The sequence below is a fragment of the Lemur catta genome, chromosome 11, assembly GCF_020740605.2.
Source record: "Lemur catta isolate mLemCat1 chromosome 11, mLemCat1.pri, whole genome shotgun sequence".
In the NCBI taxonomy this organism is placed as follows: domain Eukaryota; kingdom Metazoa; phylum Chordata; class Mammalia; order Primates; family Lemuridae; genus Lemur; species Lemur catta.
In genome coordinates, this window is record NC_059138.1 from 15205791 (window position 1) to 15233147 (window position 27357).

General features: G+C 35.1%; 1 protein-coding gene across 2 annotated transcripts in view; it reads left to right on the top strand.

Moving 5' to 3' along the window:
* The first annotated feature begins 316 nt into the window (after positions 1–316).
* The window catches only part of MTPN (myotrophin), a 70021-nt gene continuing 42980 nt past the window's right edge, over positions 317–27357 (top strand). For both annotated transcript variants that reach the window (XR_006738239.1, XM_045564936.1), the window contains exons 1-2: positions 317–717; positions 26393–26506. Coding sequence is in view for 1 of the 2 variants with exons in the window: in XM_045564936.1 (XP_045420892.1) it covers positions 646–717; positions 26393–26506 (186 nt within the window). In the remaining variant the exon portion in view is untranslated. The remainder of the gene's footprint in view (positions 718–26392; positions 26507–27357) is intronic.

Genomic DNA, 27357 nt, shown 5'->3' on the forward strand with positions numbered 1-27357 from the left:
AAGACAAAAAGCGAACGAATTCAAATCAAACTCTCCTACTGGACATTTTTACAAGGTGAGCAAGATGCCCTCCAAGATCATGTTTTCCAAAAACAAGTTTTTACTATTTATGGTAGTACGGAAACCTCCTGATTCCACCAGAAATACTGTAACTCTGCCTCCACTCGCTCTCTGCCCTTCCGGACCTCCCCTGGCCCCTCGGCCTTCTTCCTCTCGGCCCCGCCCACTCATCCCCGGCTCCTCCCCGCCATCCCGGCTCGGGCCTACCTAGCTACTGCGCCTGCGCACCAGTACCCAGCCTCGGGCTGTAGGGGCGGGGTCCAAAGACCGACGTAGCGAGGAGAGGAAGAGGAAGAGGAAGTTGGGGGAGGGTCCTAGCGGGGAGTGAACCGGAAGCGTAAGCGCTCCTGCTTCTCGGCCAGGCGGAACCTGCTCTGCTGGGCCCAGTAGCCGCAAAAGAACTTTCTTTCTCCCGCCCGAACGGTCGCTGCGGCCAACTGCCTCGCCCGCCTGGCAGCCTAACCCGCCTTCTCTTCTCTCCGGCTTCGCGCGGCCCTGTCTCCCTGTCGCCCGGCGGTATCCGCTTGCTGCTGCCACCGCCTCCTCGTCTTCTGCCCGGCCAACCGGCCTGCCCTGGCTGCAGTGATGTGCGACAAGGAGTTCATGTGGGCCCTGAAGAACGGAGACTTGGATGAAGTGAAGGATTATGTGGCCAAGGTAAGCGGGGATGAGTGGAGTGGGCGAGAGCACGGAGGTGGGATGGAGATGAGGCTGAGGAAGCTGATGGGAGCTGGACTGGCGGGGGTGGGCGGGAGGAGAGACTTCCTGGATGGAGGTGGCATCAGGGGAGAAGGGTGTCTAGACTGAAAGGTCGGTCCACGTAGCTTGATAGCGTTCTGGGTCAGGTAACTGCTGTGTTGATAGTCAGGCTCTTCTTGCCTTCCTAACCCCTTGGGGGAGGGGAGGGGTGGTATCTGGCTCTTTGAGCGTCTTTTCTGAGAGCTGATCATTTGAGTTTGGCCCTCTTCTACACCAGATTACTTAAATCTTTCTTTGAATGAGGTAATTCTCCATCTTGGACTTGCCCATTACTGAATGAAGTTACCTAAGTAATTAGGATCAGAGGAACATGTCCTTTAACTTTGGGCCTGGTATGAATTTAAAGAATTCATTGACCGTGAAAGAGTACCGAAAATAGCAATAGTTAAAATTCTGAAACTTGGTATCACTTCACTGTGAGTCTTAGCTTTGGGTGTGGCCTTTTTCCTCTCCCCTACCACAACAAATACATATTTGCTTCAAGTGGTAAGGTTGTCAACTGGCATCTGGGAGTGCTTAAGATGTCTGACTAGTTTTTAAACAAGCATGTTAACTTTAGTTACTCCATTCTTCTCTTTGATTCCATCTGAAATCTTACATATGTAATATATAGTAATGCAGTTTAGTCACAGTATATTTGGGGGTAAAGTCATGATAAAGAAAGCCAAACTCAAACCTAAGGCCTGAAAATAAAACTGAATCCACATTCTGGCAGAGTGGGAAACTTAAAATTCCAAGCTAGCCTGCCTTTGGACGTGAAACTGTGCCTTTTGTAATTATGAAAACTTCCGTGTGATTTTAATATGGTGGTAATCTAAAAAGAAGTCTTCCAAAACAAAAGTATAATTTTATGACATAACCATGGAGGCATCTTGCTCACATTCTAAACCTGGTCTAGATTTTAATTTTTCAAAGGATATGACCCCTGGTATGCTGCTTTGTTTTTGTTTCAGAGATCTGTGTTAGGAAGCAAGTAAGCACAAGCACAGTTTCTTAAAATTTGCAGGATTGTGCAAGGCAAGCTGTTGGTGGTTTTTACTTTGTAATACCATTACCAGTTAGACTTTTTGGATGCAGCTTATCTGCTTAGTTGTTACTTGTAGTGGATTTTTAGGACAGGCTATCTTCTATTCACTGCTTTCTCAGCTGGTAGCAAACTGAAACCCTGACTTATTATTGACTGTTTCAATGTAAGGTTAAAGGGAAGATATTACGTGGTGTACTTACCAGTGGTAGAGTACTGCAGTACTCTGGAAGTGAGTGGGCTTTTTGTTTACCTGTCATGGTGGGACCTAGGTTATTTGATATACTTGAAATACAAAAAGTTGGTAAGTACTAACTGAACTTACAGCTACAAAAATAACACAGTTTATATAGTGTCTTCCTGATACATTACTTTATATCATCCTTGTGAGTCTTGTACGTCTTATTATTAGTCCCATTTTACAAATTACTGAGATGTAGGGTCCTTAAGAATCCAAAGTTATAGAGATATTTAATGGTGAAGCAAGAACTAAACTGCTGGCTCCAACAGAAACCCCTTAACTGCTTCATGCAGTCTCTCTTAATCTAAGATCTAACTGTGAAAGCATATAATACCAAGATTTCTAATAGGACATTTCCCAAGGTCCACATGCAGGCAGATAAATTGTGCACAAAGAATTCTCAATTAGACAAAAATATTTATGTAGAAGTAAGTGCCAGTAAAGGTGGATTAATTTATTTTCAGGTAGTTTTAAAATTAGGTCATTATGTTCAGTTTGATTTTTTTGTCCCCTTGCTACTACCATTTTGCCTATTCTTCATTAACATAAAAAATGTGCACAAGAAGGAGGGTAGACATTCAAAGAAAGGCAAAGGGAAATACTGAGAAGTGGTCTATCCAAAAAGATTTGACTGTAATGTAACCCTATGTACAGACCGCTGAGCTTTTTCCTTTCTTAGTTTTTATTGAATAAGGTAGGCTTCTTAAGATATCTTCTACTTTGTTAATAAGAAATAGTAAGAAGACGAACAACAAAACTAGCATCCAGTTTTACTGACTGAGCACCCTTATTGTGCCTCTTCAGACTCTCAGGTTCTTATCACATGGTTTCTTCTGCCCAGCAGCCATCCCTGCTTATTCATTTACTCACCTTTTTCATTCACCAATTTATGAACACTCATTATTGTCTGAGTTTATGTAATGTGCATTTATCTGAGTAGGTATGTACTAAGAGAGTACTGAAAAAACATTTGGACTTGCCTAGTTTTCATTCTCAGGAGTGAGAATCCTTTTAAAATACTCTCTTCAGTATTCCTGTATAGATCTCTCACATTGTTAACAGAAGAATATACTTATAAGAGAAGCATTTTTAATATTTTCCTTTTTTAAAATATTTTTTAAAATCCATAATTACACTTTTCCACCTGCTTCTGAATTCTCTATTGAAATTTGAAGTGTGGGTAGTCGTAAATTGTTGGTTTTAGGTGAGTTCTTGAACTCTGCCAAAAAGTCAATTCAGAGTTCCCAAACCACTGAAAATTGTATGTTTCTAAATGGAAAAGACAGTATATGGAGAAAAATTACTGCATTAAATGTTCATCTATAACTTTAAAATGATATCTCAAGCAATTTTAAAGTCTTTTGATGCTGTATTTTGGCTTCTTGACTGACCTAAGGACCACATTTAGTTAATTCATCCATTTTTATTGGGCATCTTTCAGGTCCCAAACACTTTACTAGGCCTTGGACGATAGTAAAAGAAGTTGGACACAATGCCCAGGAAATGTAAGCATCCATATTTAGCCTACCTATGTGAAAAAACTTTCAGACCTTTAAAGTAGTATGCAAATTATAAATAACATCTCACTTTCATAAAATGCAGTTGTCCAGTTGGAAAACAAGTGAAAGCCAGAAAGTAAAAGTGTTTGTGAGCAGTTATATATAACAGATATTCGTAGCCCCATTTTTGATCTATATGCTTCCTCTAGGTGACATTATTTTTGTCTTTGTCTTCCATTTCTGCCTTTATGTTAATTTCTCCCATTGGAGTTAATTCTGGCCTTAACCTGAGCTCCTCCAGACAGCTTAATGGATAGCTCTGTTCAGACAAATTCCAAATTGAGCTATTTTCCTCTCAAAAACTGTTGCTATTCTTACTGTCTCCAATATGACTAATGAGATCATGGTCCAGCCATTTGCCAAAACCAGAAATTGGGAAATTTTCCTAGATCTCTGAGGGTTACTAAGACTACCTTCTTAGTCTCGCTCATCCATTCTTTATTCTCCACTCTTATCACCACTACTTTAGATTAGCTGCTACTTCTTTCCAGTCTGGACTATATTTTCCTTGACGATAATCTCCCCCTTCCTGGTCAATTTACACAGTTTAGGTGGAAGGATCTCTCTATAATATGAATGTAAGTATGTTATCTTTTTCAGCCAACCTCCTTCACTGCTCTTAAAATACCTCTGTGATTCCTCCTTACTTATTTAAAAAGGGCCAACTCCTCCTCAGTATGGCGAACTAGGCCATTCTGATCTCGTCCATCCTGCCTTTCTAAATTTGCCTCTCTGCAAGCACCCTGCTCCAGACCCTGCCATGCTGTTTTACTTTACATGTGCCCTTCTAGCCTCCTTGATCACATCTGCTCACCTAAATCCCTAACCCCCAACCTAGTGAACTTCTCTTTGTCATCTTAGGGTAAATATCACCTCTTCCAGAAAAACATTCTGACTTCAAGTGGAGTGCTGCTTCTTTTAATGTTTCACTTATCAAATTGCTGTGACTTTGTTTACATGTCTGTCTTCATTAGGCTCGAGCTTCAAGAGAGTAGATACTATATTCTTTTTTATCTTTGTATCTCCAGTATAGTGAGAGCCAAGGAATTTCATACATTGAAAGCATACATTCCTGGTAAGGAATTCTTTTTATTCTTAGCTATAATTTCAACATACTTCATTAGTTATATAATAATAACCATTTGTAGTTTGTAACAATTTAGAAATAATTAGCATAGAGGCAAACATCTTTGTAAATTTAAATTCTCAGGTGTATCTGTAAAAGAGACCAATCGCTTGTGGAAACTGTTTTGTGTTCATTGTCACACATAATCTTACCTTACAATTTGTATTTCTAATTGTGATCCTGCACAGTCCAGAAAAAGTTAAATTGTGTCTCTTTGCCTTAGGAAGAAACAAAAATAACTAAATTACTGAGATTTCTATTCAGAATGATTTAAATTCAATAACACTTTAAAAAAAGATTATGTTCATAAAACTTTATGTATTTGAGCATTGCAGTATATAGGTATTATTTCATTATCAACATTAAGCCATGAGCATTGTTAATAATGTTAGTCCTATTTTAGAAATTTTAGAGGCAAAAATTAAAAAACTTGCCCAAGATCACAAAGTTCTTGAGTAATGAACCTGAGATTTGACCCTAGTTCCTTGGATTCTAAAGAGCTTCAAAGTTCCTTGCTATTTAACTACTTCAGCATACTCTTGACCTTCATTTCTCAGTAATACAAGATAACTTGGGGGGGGATATTATATTATTGAGTATGTAAGTATTTAAAATAATCACAGCAGGATGGTAATTATCCATTGAGACTACTTAAAGGTGAGCTTTGTGGTAGATTTTGAGAATCCAGCGCTCTTATAGGTGAATGCTTTTGAGTTGTATTGATATGTAGCCCCTTATAATCTCCAGCAGGTCTGATATATGTACTCTTGTTTACATGTACTTCTGTTTCACTTGCTGTGAAATAGAAGCCTGGTCTCTAACTTCCCCTTCTCTGTGGTTTCCTTTCCCTCTCCAACCCCCATTCTAATTACCTTTGCCTTTGACACTCTAATAAGTTTGAAAAGCAACAATTGTGTACCATGTGAGAGGATAGGATCTCTTGAACCTGAGAAAGGTATCAACTCTAGTCTTTAGAAATTGTAAGACTTATTGAGGTCACTTTTCACCTTCCTAATAAATTAGCCAATTTAAAAGAGGCCCTGATTCAATCTGTCTTATATTTATTAGTTTTAGACAGCTTCCTTTTCTTTTCTTTTTTAAATTATCAATTTCTTTGTCATCATAAAAATGTATCCCTATGTGTTGCCCTTTCTACAGCAGGGTTCAATACCCATTCAGAAAGCAAATATCAGCTTATATAAGATATAAATGTCCTCAGTAGATACAAAAAGTTTAATATAGATACTTTTCTTTATAAATATGCTTTTAGTCTTCTTTCTTTAAATGTAAAATAAAGGAAGATCTTTTTTTACATTGGAACATAAGTGTTCATTCATATGTCCATAGCTATGTAAAATATTTTGTTTTGAAATTTTAAACATTTTCCTTCCATTGGTGGAAATAATTAAAAGTTTAATGAATTAAAGCTGATTTAATTTATAAAAAATAATGTGTGCTTATCATTTTAAAATATAAAGCTGTGCCAAATAGAATAAACTAAAACAAGGTATCTCATTGCCTAGTCCCACTACCTAGGTGGTTTCTTTCTTTAAAATATAAAATTTATTAGGTATTCTTAAGATAAAAAAGTACAACCAAGACAAAAGTTGGCATTAAATTCTGCTTAGATAGCTGCTATTAGCTGTTAAAAAAGTAAAATTAATTTAGGTGTAGATTTAAAAATCCAACAGAACTGAAAGGTAGATTCCCCTTCCCAATTCTTGTGAACAAAGTTTGCCATTATTAACAAGTTCATGTAATTAATTTCAGAAAAACATTGGAAATTCACTTATCTCTTTCCCCACTCAAAAAAACCTTTGCACTTTGCTTTTGACATTGAAATTTATTCATTCTCCCCCTTTTTAAATGGTGCACAATATTCTATTTTATGGATATTTGTTTAGTAGTCCTCTATGATAAACATTTTATTTCCAGTTTATTTTTGCAATTAAACATTATAGTGATCACGTTTGTATGTATACCTTGACAACTTCTGAGAATATATCTGCATTACCCTCCAGATGAGTTTGTTTCACTGAGGCACACATTGGCAATGCCTGAGATAGATTGTTTCCTCGCGCTGTTGACAGCACTGGACATCATCAGACTTTAATTTTTGCCATTTGGATGGGTGAAGAATGATAATGTTGCTTCAGTTTGCATTTCTTTAATGAGAAGGTGGAACATTTTATCAGAATTTTATTAGGCACTGTATTCTTTTCCCCAAGTTATATCTTTTGTTCATTTTTCTATTAGGTAGTTGATCTGCTTCTTATTGATTGGTGTGAACTCTTTATAAATAAAGGAAATTAGTTTTTTTATCATATGTTTTACAAATATTGTTCCCAGTTTGTCTCGACTTCATTTATTTTGTTGTTTTACAATGGTCTTTATTTTTTATGTGGTTATATATTAATATATCATTTTTTCTCCATTTTGTTACTTGGATTTTGTATCCTGTTTATAAAGACCTGTTTATTTTCCTTTATAAAATTATAATTAAATTTGCTCTTCTAGTACTATTTTTTAACAGTTACTATACCATTCATTTAATTCTTCTTTACTAATAACTGGAACTGTTATCTTTATCATAAGCAGATTTCTTGTCCTTTTTCTATCCATACTAAACTAGTTTGATGATTTGTATTTTCACAGTATGTTTTAGTACAGGGTAAAGCTACTTTTCCTCTAATATTTTCTTTAGAAATTTTGGAGGTAGTTCCTTTAAAGTTTTTTTTCTTTTTTTCTATAATCTCAGGAAAAATACGAGGATGATTTGAACCTATCTCACATTTAACCTTATGCTTAATAAGAATTAAACATTTTTTTTCCTGGAATGCTGAGGTCATGTGATCTGAAGAACATAATAGTTTACCTTTTAATTCTTTATGAATTATCTTAGGATAGAAAGATATGGTGCAGTATGTGAATATGCTATATCAAAGTATCTGAAACAGAGAAATTGTGTTTAGGTAAATCACAGCAAAATTGATAATAGTTACTTTATGGTATTACATCAAAAGCCACCTTGTAATAAGAAATATGGCTGAAAGTAATTTTTTTGCAACTGTATCTTTACTATGTAAATGGTTCTGATAAGCTTTGAAGCTTGAATTTTTTTGTTTTTATTCCACAGAAAGCAACAAGAGTAGAGAGGAGCTGTGATTACTGAAAACAATGAGAAAAGGGACTACAACATAAGAAGCTGACCCAAGAAATTGAAGGGCAAAGAGTCATATTTACCTTAAAGTTCCAGAGGCCTGGACAATGATTAATATATATAAGTGTAACCTTGAGCTTGGAGAAAAGTTTAAATTTCACTACTTTTCTCTTATTTAAAAAGTCAGAGACATGTATGGTATATTTTAGGAAGATTTCTATTTGACATATATAAAATAGTGAACACTTTGATACTTAAGTCTAAACTAAGTATCTGAAAAACACTGAAAAATTTAAATACCAAAAAAAAAAAAAAGATTGTAGGTAATAAACACTTTACCCATAGTATAATAGTTTCTCATTATACCATTGTCCTTTGGGAATTTGGAATTGCGTCATTGATAAAACCATAGTGTAGAGGCTAAACATGTAGATGCTTTGGAATTAGATCTAGTTTTGGTCTTCTTACTAAAATAGATCACTTTGAGTGAGTTAATCACTCACAACTTGAGTTTCTTTAATTGGTAAAAATGGGAATGGTAATAATACCTACTTAATATGTATCAACTGTACCATTGTGCCTGCCATATAGTGAGTGCCAATAAATGTTATTACTAGTAATAATCATTAATTTGCTTAGAAGTGAACTTAAAGATCATCGAGTCCAACTCCCTTTTTTCATAGATGAAAAAAATTAGTTGTTGAAGGACTTGACCAGGATCATATTGCTAATTGGGATTAGGACTTAAATTCAGTTGTACTGAACCTGAACGGATACTTTTTTCACTACACCATTGTGTTTCCTAATGAAGTGCCTTATGCTAGCTGTTACCTCTAATTGAATGTTCTTTTTTTGCCCCACTCCATCTGCTTGGTAAATTTCCACTTACTTTTAAAGTTTTGTGTTCTTGTCTGTTTTATTCTGCGTAGCATTCCCTGACTACTTGTGTGGATTATCCCTCATTGGAAATATCCAATATAGAGCTTTCTTATTCTGTTTATACTCTGTAGTAGAGTTTCTTAAACATGAGGGCTTATGGGCTTCTGACTTTACTGACAAGTCACTTGACTTGAATTTGAAAAACAGTGGCTGACAACCTCAAATCTTGGTCTGTGGGATATGTCTTTTAAGTTTTGAACATTCAAGAAAAGTGTTGTCTTAATGACTGGTTAAAAAAAACAACAAAGGTACATTTATCCATATAGAGCAGTTATCACCATTTAGATATTTGAATAATGCCTCTCAAACTTGAGAACTCATAGGCTCCCCACCTCCCCAAAAAATATTTCTGTAGATCTTATTTAAGATACAATGCTTAGAGTGGAGCAATTGGTCTCTGGTGGGGGGTTGTAGCATGTGATGTCCTTTCCTGTGCTTGAGGAGTTCCCTGCTATTCATTGTGAATCTTGATGAAATGTAAGTCCTGGTGCCTACCACAATAAAAGCCAAAAAAGACAAATATATTGCTTTCTCCTGCCCACATGGGAAATGGGCTCGTAACCTAAATATGATTAATTAGATGCTTCTGTCTGGAGCTGATACAAAGACTCAGACATGGTAAAAGGATGTAGTGGCAACAATGAAACATCCAGTTTCCAAAAATAGCAGAAGTAGTAATGCGCCAGTTGTGGCATCTCTTCTGTACCCAGGTGGTTCTTGTGACAGATTTTGATTTTACAGATATTCGCCAACTTACAACAGTTCAACTTAAAATTTTTCAACTTTATGATGATGCAAAAGCAATATGCGTGTAGTAAAAACCGTACTTTGAATTTTGAATTTTGATCTTTTGCTGGGCTAGCAATATGCAACGTGATACTCTGTACGCAGGAAGCCACAGCTCCCAGTCAGCTTCAAAATCATGAGGGTAAACCACCTGTCCTCTGCAGTGTAGTGTGTTGCCAGGTGATTTTGCCCAGCTATAATGTAAGTATTGGCTAGGATATGATGGGAGGTTAGGTGTATTAAAGGCATTTTAACAATATTTTCAACTTATGAAATTCATCAGGATGTAACCCCATTGTAAGTCAAGGAGCATTTATATTTCTTTTAAGCCTCCTTGTTTCCTGCCCATTTACTGAGCTTGTTTATTTAATCTTCCCAGCAATTCTGGAGCTACTTTTCAATACGTTTAGTGTGTTAATATTTCTATTAATCAGCCTGAATTAGTTTCTTGTGCTTAAAATTAAGAATTAATGTGTTAACATTTCTATTAATCAGCCTGAACTGGTTTCTGTTGCTTAAAATTAAGAACCCCATATTAATTTTTACCTCTTGATCATCCCTGTTGTGCTGTGCATGGGTTTGTTGAAGATAGAAATTATCTTTGTATTCTCAATAATTATGACATTGCTTATTATCTGCCATACATGTTTTGTTGAATTGGTATTTGCAGAAACTAGCCCTTCCTTTGTTATTTTCTAAGTTGATTTACCATATACTTCTTTGTAACAGATGTTCTTAGTGTAAATGATGTTCTTTCCTCTCTTAGAAATAGCTGTTTTCAAACTCTTTGTTGTTTTAACTCAACGAAGTCTGTCCAATATTCCATACTATTGTAGTGACAATAGTTGTATTACTATAACACCAAGTTCTGTTTGTAGCCTCTCATGACCATCATTTTAGAATTTCAATTAAGAATTTTTAAAACCATACAGTTTTACAAAAGGAAAGATAGTGTTTGTGCTTGTCCCTTTGTGAAAAAATAAGAATCATCAGTGCTTTTTCATTGCTATTAATAAACAGATATTAAAGCCTATACTTAATGCCACATTAATTATAACTATAAAATCATGTGGACCCTTAAACCAATAAAACTGAAAGCTTTCTAGCTACAAACTAGGTCCTTTGAAAACATTTTTTGTTGCTTATTATTTTGAAGCTCTCTGTAAGAGAGTAATCATACTTTCACTTTGGATTTCAGTAGACTGATTTTGATTCCCAACCCTACCACTTATTATTCTTGACCAAGTTATTTAATTTCATCAAACCTCACTGGCTCACACCTGTAGCCTCAGTTACTTGGGAGGCTGAGGCAGGAGGATCACTTGAGCCCAGGAGTATGAGGCTGCAGTGAACTGTGATCACACCAAAAAACCTCAGCTTTCTTATCTGTAAATGGGGATTATAATGGTACTTAATTCATGTTCTGTTCAAGCTTTAAAAGAGATAGCAAATGTAAAATTCACAAAATAATACTTCACACATATTGTAACTGTATAGTAAGTCTTTGCTATTTATGGTGTTGTCTGTGTAGGTCCTTTCCTAAGAGGAGACTTAGAGAGACCAAGGCTTTATGGCAGAGGTTGGCAGACATTTTTTGTCAAGGGCTATTTGGTAAATATTTTAGGCCTTGGCAGTCACACAGTCTCTATTACAACTTCATCTTTGCTGTTGTGCAAAAGCAGCCATAGATGATATGTAAACGAAGGAGTATATCTTGAGTTCCAGTAAAACATTATTTACAAAAACAGAGGCAGCAGGTTGGACTTGGCCCATTAGCCATAGGTTGCTCACCCGTGCGTAATACTGAAGTTAGAAAAACTAATTCGTCTAGTAAACTAAATTTCACTTCTTTCTCCTCAAGTTTTTTAAGATCTAAAAAAATTAAAATGTATGATAAAATATTAAACTTATTTTGGGGATCAGCTTTTCCAAAAATGATTTAGGATTATTAATGGTTGAAAGTTGTTGAACTGGGAACGCAAGACATAGAAAGCCACATGTTGATAGATAAAAGAGAAAGAGGTTGAATGAAATTCTCTGAAAGAAAAAGCATAGAATCCTATAGTACATTTGAACCTTCAGCAAGAGGCCTAGAATTATTTTAAAACTGAGGAATCATTACTGGTAAATGTACAAACAGGAACTAATTTAGATCCTTAAGCTGAAAGGAGATTCCACAAAATCTTTTCTATGGTCAGAGGTCATTCTTTACCAAAAATGTTCCAGAATTCACTCCCCAGCCTTAGTGCCTGTCCCGTGACCTGGCTTGATTTTCCAGCTCCAGAAGTGAAAGAGAAGGCTAGTTGGCAGTTTTCAGCAGTTCATTCATAATTCATTCAGCAAATATCATTTGAGCACCTACAGTGCCAGCCACTAAGGATGAGTTTTCTTTGGTAGGTTCAGTTAAAAGGGTACACAGGACAAACAGCAAATAAGATAGATGTATGGGTTCTGAATAAATTATTTCCCTTATTTAATACATGAAATATGGATAAAACTTATAAAGCAATTATACACTGTGTTAAATAAAGTCATATTTGATTACAATATAGAGGAGAATCAGCACTGTAGAACATCAAATTCAAAATCAAAGGTAATGGGAACAGAATGCCTTCTCTGAGTACTTACTCTATTCCAGGTACATTCTACATAATAAGTTAATATACATATAGATACACATATTATTCAGCCCTCACAACTGCCCGAGGAGGCCTTATCCCCATTTTATAGTTAGAGAAATGGAAATTAAGTAACTTGCCTGAGATCCTACAGCTAGTAAGTGGAAGGACAAGATTTGAACTCTGATCTGACTCATTCTAAAAGAGTATTCCTATTCCTTTTCCATCATTTTGCATTGAAACATTTTAGAACTACAAATGAAATACATAGATGGAAAAAATTGAAAATGGAGTATTCCAGTAGATAAAGCATTAAGATAGAACAGCAAAAGATGGGGAGGAGCATACAAGATTGAACTAATAAATAGAAGTAGCAATTTTCAGAACTGAAGGAGGAAGACCCAAGGTTGTGTGGGTCCCGTACTTCTGTGCACAATTAGTAAACACAAATGAGGAGCAAGACACATACTAGCTAAAATGTTTTAAGAGGGTAAAATCAACTTAGCTTTAGATTTTTTTCTGATAGTACCAGAAAACAGTGAAACAAGCAGGTCTGCCAGGAATAAGAGATATGAAAAAATGTTTCTATTCAAGTTGCCATTCATGTATAATGACAACAGAAAAATAATCCTAAAAAAATTTGTATTCTTCTTCCCACTCAATAAAATTTCTACAGATAACGTACCTTGAAACTTTAGGTATTAAATTTTTCTCTTTCCCTGTCTCTTTCTCCCCTCTTGTCACCTCTTTTCTTTCCTTTCTCCCTTCTTCTCTTCCTCCCCTCCGCATCGTGGGTTTATTTACAAATATAGCTTTTTGTAATATAAACCATTGGATCAGGATACTAGATAATTTCTCAGGCTACATAAGATTTTAGGGATAAATTTCAATGTGGAGCCATGAACTAATATCTTATAAATGAAGCTACTTATTGATTATATCAGTCTTTTTTCCAAATTGAGATAGTACCATAGTGTTTTGAATGTATTTTCTTAATTTTGATAGTCTGTCTTTAAATAAATACATGCATTTTGTTATTAAAATTTAAATTTTATGCCACAAGTAAAAGTTTTTTAAAAATACTTCTCTATTTTCAATTAGAAAATGTCTGCGTGACTAATTTCCTTTAAACCTTCCAAAGAAGAAAAATAAAGTATTTAGTAAGTAAATCAGCTGTATAAAACTGAAGTTTCTATAATTTAAATGACTGAAATAATCATTTTGAATAAAAAAATGCTTAAGTTAAAGTTGCCAAGTAAATGTATAAGTGGAGGAATGAATATACTGTAAGATTTAGGGCCTTAAGTCCCTAAATCTCATTGGCTTCTATTTAAAACCCCCTTTTTTTAATAAGAAAGGTAGATGCTTAACACTTTTTATTAGTGAAAAATACTTGGCAAGAGTTATACATTTCCATGGTTAATAGGTGCAAAAATATAGATAGAATGAAAAATATTTGATAACACAACAAAATGACTATAATCAACAACAAGTTAGGGTATACTTCAGAATAACTACAAGTAGAATTGGCGTGTTCCTAACACAAAGAAATGATAAATGCCTGAGGTGATGGATACTCCAGTTACCCTGATTTGATTAATTCACGTTATATGCCTATATCAAAACATCCCATGTATCCTATAAAGATATACAACTATTATGTACCCATAATTATTTTTTTAAAAAGTAATGCACTTCATATGCACTTAAAATTTTTTCTAGTTCACATTTTATGTCTTTGACTTCCATGAGTTTTGTGTGAACTGAGAAGTAAGTGAATGAAAACAAGCCTGTCATTTGAATGTATACTTCCAGAATCATAACTAGTCCTAGGTGAAGAATCCCAGAGTTATGTGTACAACTGTGTTAAAAACACAGGACTTGGTTTTATTGTGTAGTTCTCTTCCATAGCAAGATATATGTGTTTTGTTTTTTACTGTGAACAATATTTTTGGTAGGATTCTGAGCAATCAGTACCAACCATTGAAGTATACCTTGTAGTAATTTGTCAGTGAAAATGCTCCTCATTAGAGACATGTCCTAGGTCAGTGGTCCCCAGCCTTTTTGGTACCAGGAACCAGTTTCATGGAAGACAGTTTTTCCACAGTAGTGGGGCGGGGTTGGGGATTTGGGGGATGAGTTCTGGGCCTAGTCCCTAACAGTCGGTCAGTAGTCTACGGCCCAGGGGTTGGGGACTACAGTCCTAGGTGACTGATCTGTTAGATTGTAGAAGGTGATCACTTTGGTCAGGGTCAGCTTATAACATTAAAACTTTGATGCATTTGTTGTTAATTTTTAGAAAATATGTTGAGTAAAAGCAAATTGATTCTATGCTTCCCAGACCTTCTTTCTTCTTTCTGTTGTTACCTTTTTTGTTTGCTTTGCCCCTCAGTGGTAGATTTTACATTTGAACCCATTGCTACATAGTCATTTATAATTCTGGTATTGTTTTACACACTAATCACTAATGTCTCTAGTGCGGTAATAAATATGATTCTTTTTCGCAAAATCATATCCTAAGAGAAGGACTTTTAACCTGGGGGTGGGGGGAGGTTAGGAGGAGAACAGAGGAAGAGTGAGGAGAGGCAGGAAAGGAGAGAGACCATAATATTCATCTCAAAGGGATCTGTAATTTTAAAAATATTAAAAACTGCAGTCTTAAGCAATTCTGAATTCTAAGTGGGGACAGGTAAACTATAACTGAATTATTGGGGACATGGCTCAACTATATAGAATTTGGTAAATTTAACAGTTTTGCTGCTTTCTACTGTCAGTCAAATGTCCAGTATTAATTTACATGCTGTGCTACAAAATGGTCACACATATGCTAATTCGGTTTACTGTTTGTTACATAGCTTTGGGGGATACTCGTCCCTTGTGACAGTACACTGTGTACTTAGGCTTTAGTACTCAGTTGCAGCAATGTGTACATGTCTTAGAGGTCAAAGGAACAGAATGTTTCTTTTCCCCTGAAGAAAGGCTTAAAAAAAGTTCTCAGCACGAATCAGGTGGCCATTTCATGTAGAAATTCTTTATTTCAACAGAAATGAAGAATGCTATTTCATTTTAATGTTTATTACTCAAATGAATCTAATGCTGTATAATAGAAGCCTGTAAGAAGTACCGAATCTAGTAAATAATCTCCACCAAACCACACATTTGAGATGCATATAAAAGATTTTGCTGTTCAAGAAGAAATCTAAAGCTATTAAAAATATACCACATATTTGTTAATATGTTTATATTCCATATTAAAACTAGTTAAGAGAGTAGGAGGGGCAAAGATTGAAAAAAGCCAGTATTATTTCGTATTCATTTAACTACGTCACAAAAACTCACTTGGTTTTCTGCATTTTTGGTTCTGTCTGTAAGTAATATTCTTGCCTTTAATATAATACCTTAATATTTTAACCTTTATTTTCAAAATAGTCTCTAATTCTAGTATTGAGTTCCTCTTTGCTCCATCAGCAATTTAGGACATTCAGTATTGGTTTGGTTGTGTGTGTGTGTGTGGTGGTGTTTTTGTTCATTCAGTTGTTTTCTTCTATTTTGTGTATGCTAGAGCTTATGGTATTAGTTTTGCTTTATTGCATTGGGATTAAAGAATGGGTTCTCTAAGTTTTTAAGCTTTAGAATGTATTGAGGTTTTCTTTGGCCTCTTATAATCAAGTTTTGTTAATGTTCAGTGGAAGTAGAAGGTATAGTTTCCATAGACTACAAAGTTTGATATACATTAATTCAATCTTATTTATCATTAATCATGCCTGCTATGTCCTTACCTACCAAAGACTGAAATTATTATGATAGTCTGTCACTACAATGCTGTTTTTTTCAGTTATCTTCCTATTCAGATAAAAGAGTCATGTAAAATAAACGTCTCTTTTCCATTTACTTTTTTATGCATTGAATTCTACCTTATTACTCTTCCTAGTTTTTTAGATTTATGTGCCTGATATATTTTTGTCCGTTTTTGAAATATTTTTTATATTTTCTTGTATCATTCTGCTTTTAGTTGTCTCTCAATAGCAGCTTCTGGTTGGAAATTTGTTTAGTCTTTGTCATTTAACAAAATTCAAGATTCATTCTTCACCTTTAAATTTGACAGTTAAAAGCTGGGTGTGGTGGCATGCACCTGTTGTCCCAGCTGCTGGAGAGGCTGAGGTAGAAGGATTGCATGACCACAGGAGTTTGGAACCAGTCTGAGCAATATAGCAAGACTGCTGTCTCTTAAAAAAAAAAATCTATTGTCATAACTGATAAATTTAAGCTTTCTGTTTTTTAGGCTTTGAATTTACTTTATTTAGACTTACTTTCTTTTTGCCTTTTTTTTTTTTTAGCCATAGGGACTTATTTTATTGGCTTCTTTTTCTTCCAGGACTGACTAGAAAGGTATATATCTTTTTTTAGTTCTCCTGGAACTTAAATTTCATCAAAAAACAAGTTTGAGTCTAAATTTTGCTAAGTCAACAAATAAGTTGTAGTTTTTGGTTTGTTTCAGCTTTTCAAAATGAAAATACTTGTTTTGCTTTCATTAATTATAACAGTAACACATGCCCATTTTTAAAAAATCTGTATCATGGAAATTCAGAAAGTAAGAGTATTCTCATAATCCTCTTCTCTAAGGATGTCTACTAATAAATTTGTTATGTATATTATGTATATTCTGTGAGATTTATTATTATATATAAGCATATACTCTTCTAAGTTTTAAAGTAAAGGTGTTCTTACTACTGTTCATCATTATCTGTAACCTCCTTTATTCACTTGATAACATGGTCATCTTCCCACGTCAACAATACAGAGCACGAGCAAGTTGCCTTCTCTGGACCCCAGTTTCCTTATACCAGAATAGGAATACTAGCCTCAAAGTTTTATGATAGTTAAGTGTATGAATGCCTGTAAGGACTTGTAACATTGTCTGGCACATGCTAAGCATTCAAAGAGTGTAAGCTATTTTCATTTTCATTTTAAATGATTCTACATAGTATTTCACATGATATGCCATCATTTATTTAACAAGCTTCCCATTTGCAACATTTAGCTGTGAACCTGTCGCTTGATGAGGTTTTTTATTTCCCCACCTACCTTCTATTTATTTTATATAAATGTGGGATTATATATACTTGCTAAATTGTATATCTTCTCTTTCAGACTTGTTTTTGATGTCTACATCTAGTTTTTAACCATATGTACTTAAAGTAAGGGCTTAATTGGCTTTACTTTTCATCATTCTTTTATACCAAACTCGAGGACACAGTTGTGTCCTAATTCTGAATATATTTCTTTCGTTTCACTAGAGCAAGAGTTCCTAAAGTATTATGGAACTCTGGGGATACTTGAGACCTTTTCAAGAAATCCATGAAGTCAAACTATTTTCGTAATAATATTAAGATTTATTTGCTCTTTTCAGTGTGATGACACTTTTACTGATGTGCCATAAGCAAAGCTGAGTAAAACTGCTGCATGAATCAAGGCATTGTCACCAAACTAGTCATTGTGAACTTTACCACCACTCATGCACAGTGAAAAAAAAATGCCAGTTACATTTATGAATGCCCTTGATGAAGCAGTAAAAGCGCACTCTTATTAAATATCAATTATAGAATGTACTTTTTTAATATTCCATGTGAGGCAGTGGAAACTGCTCATAAAGCACGTCTGCAGTTGTGACCTGAACTAGCTGCTTTTCTCATGGGGGACATCATTTTTATTTGAAAAAACAACTGAAAGATTATAAATTTGGTTATTTAGGCTGGGCACAGTGGCTCACACCTGTAATCCTAGCACTCTGGGAGGCCAAGGTGGGTGGATCCTTTGAGCTCAGGAGTTCGAGACTAGACTGAGCAAGAGCGAGACCCCATCTCTACTAAAAATAGAAAGAAATTATATGGACAGCTAAAAATATATATAGAAAAAAATTGAATATTTGGCAGACATTTTCTTGAAAATGAATTGATTCTCAGTTTAAGGAAAAACAATTAATAGTTTTTATTGCCAATGGTAAAAATTCAAGAGAAAATTTGAATTTTGAAATACTTATATCCACCATTTTGAGCTTGAGGCTTTCCAGTGCTTAATGATTTTTGATAATATTGGAAGTGATATTAATGAATTTTTTGATACTGTATAAAGAAATTTGGCAGTGTTTGGAAAATGTATATAACTTAGTAAACCAGTATTTTCTAAGTGACTGATGTTATAAAATCATGCATGAATAAAAGATCCATTTAAAATGTAAGACAGACTGATGGATTTTAATATAACAGAATATAAAATTCATTGACATAGTTTCAGATTCCACATTGCAAATAACCTTTAATAAACTGTCTGTTGAGTTTTAGTGTAGTATCACAGAAGAATATTCATAATTAACTGAAAAGGCTGTTAAAAACTCTTTACTTTTTCAGCTACGTTATTTGTGGGAGGCAAAATTTTCTTCATGTATTTCAACCAAAACAATGTATCAAAACAGATTGAATGTGGAAATAGATATGAAAATCCAGCTACCTTCTGTTAAAATAAACATCTGAAGGTTTGCAAAAAATGTAATATAGTGCTACTCTTTTCGCTTTTTTTGAAAATACCATTATTTTTTATTTTTAATATTGTCATTTATGTTAACATGTAATGTGTTTCTTTTTGTTATTTCTAAATTAATGAACAATTAGGTTTTCCACTCTAATTTCTAATTTGATACATATCAATAGATATAACCTATATAGACAAAAACCTTTGGGATCCTGAGATCAAAGTGTTGGAGAACTGCTGCACTAGAAGTCTTGATGTACTTCTCCCAATTTTCCTACCCTCAAAGGAAGCATGAGTGGTATATTGTCTGATTTACTGATACCTAAGACTGCCTTTACACATGAATATTGATTTGCTGTTGGTGTGGTATGTGCTTGGATCATAACTTATTCTCTCCAAACTGTAAATCAGAGATTGTCAACCTTCTGCCTACCCCCAACGTATTTAATGAGTACCTCACATATCTTCCATTTGTATTAGTGTTAATAACTCTCCTCAGGAGACTACACATGATCCCCAAACCCTCTCCAAATATCATTACTGTAGATAGCTTATAGTCCTCTGGAATTCAGTGATGTAGGGAGGTCAGAACGTTGAGAGAAGTGTAACTTAAATTTTTTTGGTGTTGATGTGTTTCTTTTTTATTTTTTGGTTTTTTTTCCCCCTTAATCCTTAATGAAACAGAATGCATAACTGTACTAATTTGGGAGGGAGGAATTTACTAAATTTTTGCCTGTAATACAGTGAGCTCTTAGAATCTGCAAGCTTAGGTCTATTCTTGAGCTCTAAAATTTTGTTTTTATAACTCTATGTTCCCATTGTTCTGGTTATATATTATTTATAGGTTAGAACTTTATACTTTTTATGCTAAGCATTTTTTTAAAAAAACGTTTTTACTTCTTTGTTTATCACCTCAGTATTCCTGGAGAATTTCTTAAGCTTGTTCTCAATGGTTTACTTAATTGAGTTCTCTTAATGTTTCCCAACTCTAACTGGTTTTGGTGTAAATTTTAATTTTGTAATTGCAGTTTTAGTTTCCTTGCTATATTTCACTTTCTCAGCAGCTCGCTTTTTCTATCAGCCTGCAGCTCACTTTGTTTACTTTGAATGTTTACCTGTTCTCTTTAAGATATACATCCTTTTTCATGGAGACCATGTCTTTTGGATTCCATTTTGATTACTCTGTAGATGTTTTCTAAAGTTAAGTTTTTTATATTAAATCATTTTGGCAGTATATTCATCCTTAGAGTTCAATATAAAATTTCTTTTCTTTCATCATACTAGTTTTTATACCCCCATATTGGTTTTCTTCTGTTACTTATCCTTTAAAGGGGTGATGCTATCCAGATTCAGAGTTTTCCAACAGTTAGAACAAGAGGATTGCCCCTAACCACACTGCATATATACTGCATATATACTAGGAATCCTAGTGCTGGTGGCTTTGTTGTCCTGATGTGAGATCTTTTATGTAATATTTTCTACTTATTAGTTCTAAGACATATCTTCATTACATTGTTAAAAATATGAAATCATGAAGACTGGAAAAGAGAGTCTTTTTTTAAAAGAAAATAATGTTAGACTTGGTTCAAGCTTTTTCTCTTCTTGATAGCTTTACCAGACCCTTCCCAGGCTGAGCTAGGTCTCTTTTTCTCTTTTCCCAAAGCAGACTTATAGCCTGTATTGTAACTTTATCACATAATATAATTTAATCATATGATATGAATGGTTTGCTTGCTGTCTTACCCTTTATGACTACAAACTCCTTGTGGGGAGTGGCTCCTTTTTCATCACAATTTCATATATTTACTACAATGCCTGAAACTTCATAAGCTGTTGGTAAATGGTTCATGAATGATTGAGTAACCAAATTGGAATCTTTGGGAAAATATTATAATATTAAATAAACTGTCTAATACCTAGAAAAGCAATAAACACTAGAAGGAAAAAACAACTTGGCATTGTGAAGAGGAAATTATACCAGATTAGTTTAATTTCATCCTGTTACAGTAAGGCAAAAAGAAAGCAATAGACTTAGTTTATCTTGATCTTAAGAAAAGTGGATATTTCCCTGGAATAATACTTACTGACAAACTAGAAAAGTCTCCCCTTGCTGGTAGTACTGTTAAATAAGCAAATAACTGACTCAGTGATAGTCAGTTGGCATATATTGACCTCTAGAGAGCATAGCGAATAGCATCCCTCTTAGAAATTAAATCTGAGACGTGTTCTATTTAATATTTAATTTCTGTTGATTTTCTGGATTAAAAATAATTGATGGCACACTCACCAAATTTTTATGAGAATAATACCAGCAGGCCAATTCAGTGAATTTCACCATTTCATGTTCTTCAAATTCAGCTTAATCTAATTCTGTACTTGACATTCTAACATCTTGACCCACTCATGTGTAAGTTTTGGCAGCAAAGCCAAGCATAGGCAGTGATGTTTAGTGTTTATACAAAGTACATAATCAACCCCTAAGTACCTTTTCCCCCAATCATGGCAAAAAGTTCTGTGATGAAGATTTTCTATATAGATACTACTTCAAGACTGTATAAGGATAGCCAAATTTATCAACTGTTTGAATTCTATATAATGACAATCTGAAATCATAATCAAGACCCCAAAAATATATTTTAAACATCTGGTAGAAATGGATGAGTCAGGAGAGGAAATGGAGTAGTAGTCAGAGAGATAGGAAGAAAACTATCATAATGCAGTATCACTGGAGCCAAGAGAAGAGAGTATTTAAGAAAGGAAGGAGTGATCAGTGTGTACTGTTGGGAGGTTATTAAGGCAGGGACTAAGAGATAACCTTTGAATTTTGCAATATAGACGTCCTTGACTTCAGCAGAAATGGTTACAGTATAGTGTTGAGAGTGGAAGCCAGATCAAAGTGGGAGGTGAACCACAGGAGCTAGCAAATATAGACGGTGCTTTGGGGAAGTTTAGTCACAGAAGAAAGGAGACAGAACAGTAACTAAAGGGTAGATGTTGGATCCAAGGAGAAGTTTTTGTGCTGCTATTTGTTTTTTTAGTGCAGCAGTCCCAAACCTTTCTGGCAACAGGGACCAGTTTTGTAGAAGACAGTTTTTCCTCAGACTGGGGAGTCGGGGAGGATGGTTTGGGAATAATTCAAGCACATTACATTTATTGTGTAGTCAAACCTTTCTGCCAATAATAATCTGTAATTGCAGCTCTCCCCACTGCTAGCATCACCGCCTCAGCTCCACCTCAGATCATCAGGCATTAGATTCTCATAAGGGGTGTGCATCCTAGATCCCTCAAATGTACAGTTTACAGTAGGGTTCATGCTCCTATGAGAATCTAATGCCGCAGCTGAAGTGACAGGAAACGGAGCTTATGCAATGATGTGAGCGATGGGGAGCTGCTGTAAATACAGATAAAGCTTTTCTCGCCCATGGCCAGTCACTTCCTGCTGTGTGGCCCAGTTCCTAACAGGCCACAGAACAGTGCCTATCCGTAGCCAGGAGTTGGGGACTGCAGTTTTAGGGGAAGAGCTGTGAGTGGCATATGCTAATGAGGAGTCAGTAGGGCAAGAGGTTGAAAACACAGTGAAGAAAAGCAACATACAAGTGGTTAGTTTTCCCACAAAAACCAAGAAAGGATGACATACAAAGCTTAGGTGAAGAATTGGCTTTTGCTAGGAAGAGAAGATGGGTCAGTTGCTGGAAGGTGTGGTGGAGAGGAGTTCCTGAGGGAGGTAATGTCTGAGGGCAGTCTCCTGTGTAAAGAAGGATATGAGGTCATCTGCTGAGAATAAAGGGCTGGGGAGAGGGAGGACATAGAAAAGTGTAAGATCTATAAAAAGTGGAAGAGCAAGATAAAAAGGAAAACAAGCTAAGATTTCCATGTAAACTAAGGGAACTGTTAAGATTGTGCTTCTCTCTCTTCTATCCCCAGAATCTGGAAGATAAAACTAGGATTTGATTTTCTCTGTAGCTTGTAATGTTTATTGAAGTTAGAGTCAAAATTACAGAGTAGGTGTCTTACTTTCCCTCCAGTGATGTCACTGCTGCCTAGAGTATGGGCTGGAAGGTGGGAAGAAAGGAACTAGACTGAGCACTATCTTCCTTCCCTATTTCACCACCACTATGGAAGCTCCCACCTATCAAGACTGCTGAAACCCTGGCAAAATTGTCATAGATCATGGGATCTGCAGATAAAGACAGATTTACTTCTTCCTTTTCAAGATGGATGCCTTTCACTTATTTTCTTGCCTGATTGTGCTGATAAGAACTTCAGTACAACATTGAAATGGTAAAAACAGACATCCTTGTCTTGTTCCTGATCTTAGGAGGAAAGCATTCTGTCTTTCACCATTTAAGTATGATCTTAGATGTAGGTTTTTTTGTAGATGCCCCTTACTAGGCCAAGTAAGTTTCCTTCTTGTCCTAGTTTGTTAAATTTTTAGGAGGAATGCATATTGTGTTTTATCAGATGTTTTTTAATGTTGAGATCGTCAGTTATATAGTTTCTTTTTTAGTTTTTTAAAATGATGAATTATATTGACTGGCTTTTCAAATATTAAAACAACCTTACATTCCTAGGACAAACCTCCCCTAGTCATGCTATATTACCCTTTTATGTAATGTTAGATTCAATTTGCTAAAATACTGTTTAGAATTTTTCTGTGTTCATGAGGAATATTGGCCAGTAGTGTTATTCTTGTATTATTAATATCTTTGTCTCATTTCAGAGTCAGAGTAATGCCAACCTCATAGAATGAGTTGGGGTACCTTCTCATCTATTCCATTTTGAAGGAATAGGTAGAATTGGTATTGTTTCTTCCTTAAATATAATATTTGGTAGAATTTACTAGTGGTGCCATCTGGAGCCTGGAGGTTTCTTTATGGGAAAGTAATCTATAGAGTCTGTATTGGCACTTTGTGTCTTCACTATTCTTTTCCTGATCACTCTTGCTAACGGTTTATCGATCATATTGATCTTCCTGAAGAATCAGCTTTTGATTTCTCTTATTTCTCTGTTTTCTGTTTAATTTTTGCTCTGACCTTTATTCTTTCCTCCTGCTTACTTTAGATTTAATTTGCTTTTTTCTAGTTTCTTTTGGTAGAAGTATGAAGATTATTAATTTGAAATCCTTCTACCTTTTTAATGCAGGCATTCAGTGCTATAAGTTTCTCCATTCATACTGTTTTGCTAAGGCCCTGAAGACAAGGAACTTTTCTGTCAGTCACACAAAGCATTTCTAGTATTGTCATTTTTTTGTCTGCTAAAATAAGAATTGTAATGGAAAGATCTGAAGGGATGAAGAAGAAAGTTTAAACTCACAACTCTATTCCATATGAATTGAGCGCCAGTGCATGGGAAGATGTAACATTTTGATTCAGGGAAATACCTTTGACAAAGCCATCTTATCAGTTACTTACTGCAAGTATTTATTTGCTTTGTCTCACTGTAAAGACCTACCCAGTTAATATTAATAATGGAAGAAAAGCTAGTTTTATTTGTGGATTGTTTAAACAGTATCTCTCTTTGCCTCAAAGCCTCACATGTTTACGGTTGTGAATAAAGACTAGGGTGGTATGCCAATTCACCCTTACTATTTAAATGTTTTTAAATATATAGTATGTTATATTAAATCATATCTTTAATTATTCATATTTCGGTCATTATGTAGAAACCTGCCTTGTTTTATCATCTAGTAATTCAGAGGAAAATGATTTCTGTTGAAAGTCTTAATCCCCCCCCCCCCAAAAAAAAACAGTATATTTGAAATAGACATCTGGGCTAGAACTCGAGAATACTCTATAATTTAGTTCCCTGACTTAATGCTCCAGTGCCTCCATTGATGCTGAGATACCCCTCAGAATGCTTACGACCAAGTAATGGATTTAATTCAGTATTTGAGTATGCCTATTATGTACATAGATATAATAGCTTATCATGTTTCTGTTAGTATTAGCTAATGTGTTATTTAAGTGCTTTATATATGGATCATCTAATTTAATCCCCACAATTCCATGAGATGTAGGTACTGTTATCTCCATTTTACAGTTAAAAAAACTTATACACAAAGAGAAAGTAACTTGCCTAAGGTTTAATGGTGATGGAGTTCATGCTGTTAACCTCTACATTATACTGTAGGAGGATATGAGAAAGAAAACATATAATTTGTACTCTCAAGGAATTTGCAATCCATTGGGAAAGAAGGCGTACACACATGAAAAGTTGTGAGGGCACCGTATATTTAAATACTAACTGATTCCTGTGAGTTTTAAGGGAGGAACAGCTCACCATAACCATGGGAGATTTCATAGATGAGGTAAATCTTGAATTTTGTTGGGACTTGGTGAACCCATATTATTTAAATTAATGGGAAGCAAGGCAGAAACAAGCATAAGTAAAAAGGGGAATTTAGGGTATGTATGGTTGAAAGAACAGCTGGTAATGACTATAAAATGATAGGGCTCTGAATATCTTAATTTGGGAAATGGCTTGATGGGTTGACCAAACTATGCTAAGTGAATGACATAAGTGTTGAGAAAATAAACTGTTTTAGACATTTTGGTACTCTGTAAAATCTGAACTCTCCTAAGAGGGAAGGGGCAAACAGTGAATTAAAAGCAGCATAGTGGTATAGAAAGAGAATTGGTTTAGATCTCTACTCTGTTACTGACTAAACCACATTAAAAAGTTATTTAACCTCTTTTAGCTTCAGACTTTTCATATATTAAATGGAGATCTTCTCCTCTTAGGGCGGTTTGAAGATTAGCAAAAATACGTACGACAGTGTCAAACGTGGTAGCTGGTCAGTAGAGAGGGTAGTCGTAGTTGTTATTGTTAGAGTCTCTGTTAATTTTCAATGAATGAAAACTACCTTTTGAGGCCTTAATTTTATTTTCTGACACTAGACCCCAATCCATAATTAAGATTGTCATGTTCTCCTGATAAGTATTTGTTTAGCTCTGTGTTTCTTTTTTTAATAGCATTTATATTTTGAAATTTTATATTTACTTATGTGATTATTTTATTAATATCTGCCCCACACTGGATGGTAAGCTCTGTGTAGTAGGGAACCTGTCTGTGTCCCCACTGCCTACCACAGTGCCTGGTACACAGTGGGGCTTTAGTAGATGTTGAATGAACGTAATGAATTCTTAATAACTAATACTGAAATTACCTTTAATTTGTTAATGATGGCTACACATCAAAGTAGGGTTGCTTTCTTTGACAAATTAAGGCACATGTCATATGAACTGTATAAGATCTCAGTTCTTGAATTCACCAGTCTTTTGTGGTCACATATTGACATTATGCTGAGTGAATGCCTTAGAAATGGAGCACAGTAATGTATTTCATTATATTTATCATTATTGTATATTGTTTTCAGCTGGACTAATCATGACTTGAATTACTGACATACTGGATTTTAACTGTTGTGCAGAATTTCATTTCAAGTTTTTGGCTGTTTATTTCACTTTGCAAGAAATGTAATTGTTTCATGAAATTCTTTTATGGCTTTAAGGATAAAAATATCAGGTGCCTCGTTTCTCTTCTTCAGTCTTCCATCAATATAAATATTGTTTTTGTTTGGCTTTTCTTATAAGGGAGAGGACGTCAACCGGACACTAGAAGGTGGAAGGAAGCCTCTTCATTATGCAGCAGATTGTGGGCAGCTTGAAATCCTGGAATTTCTCCTGCTGAAAGGAGCAGATATTAATGTATGTAGAGAACGTTGTCATTCTAGAAAAAAAAATTTTATTAAATGCTTTGGGTAATTGTTTCTAGAGATTATAAGATAGTTATTTGCAGGAACCTCAGTTTAAATATGAATGCAATCTGAGATGTGATATCTTATATTTCCTGTAACTTTGAAATATATAGTTGGGATTTTAAAAACTAAGCCAAAAAAACCTAACTTTTTAAAGCTAATAAAACCTAGGGTTAGGATGTTTCCTCCTTGGCTATTGCTTTTCAAGTTCTAAAGCTTGGGAAGTTAGCACTATCTGTGGGTAGCAAATGACTGTCACATAATAGAGCACAGGACTATGCAGTCATGGGATAAATCTAAACTGAATTGTTGGACAAAGGTCAGTGGGCAAGCGGTCAGACAAGAGCAGTCATCTTCTGACTCTAGATTTTTGTAGCTTCTGTACTTTGGAGTTTTAGAAAAGTGTTCAAGTAACGGTGACAGCAAGTGAGATGAACTTTTCACATTCCAGGGAGCACCATGTCACTTGGCCCAACTGTGACAATCTTCTTTTACCTCCTTATCAGCTATGTTCTCCCCCTCTCTTCCCTTACTGGACCACTTTGGCATTTCCACAGTAGTGGGGAATTGAGGCTCAGAGAGGCTAAATAATTAGTCCCTCAGGAAGTGGCAGAGCCAAGATTTAAGCTGAAATCAAAACCCTCTCCCTTACTACACTAACTCCCAAGGAGAGACACTGCTGTAGGCTCGGGCCTCTGGTAGCTCACTAAGAGACTAGAAACTTGTTTCTGTGGAATGATTTTGTGTAGAAAGGTGAATAGGTAAACACTGATTTTGAAATATTTACAAGAGTTCCCTAAT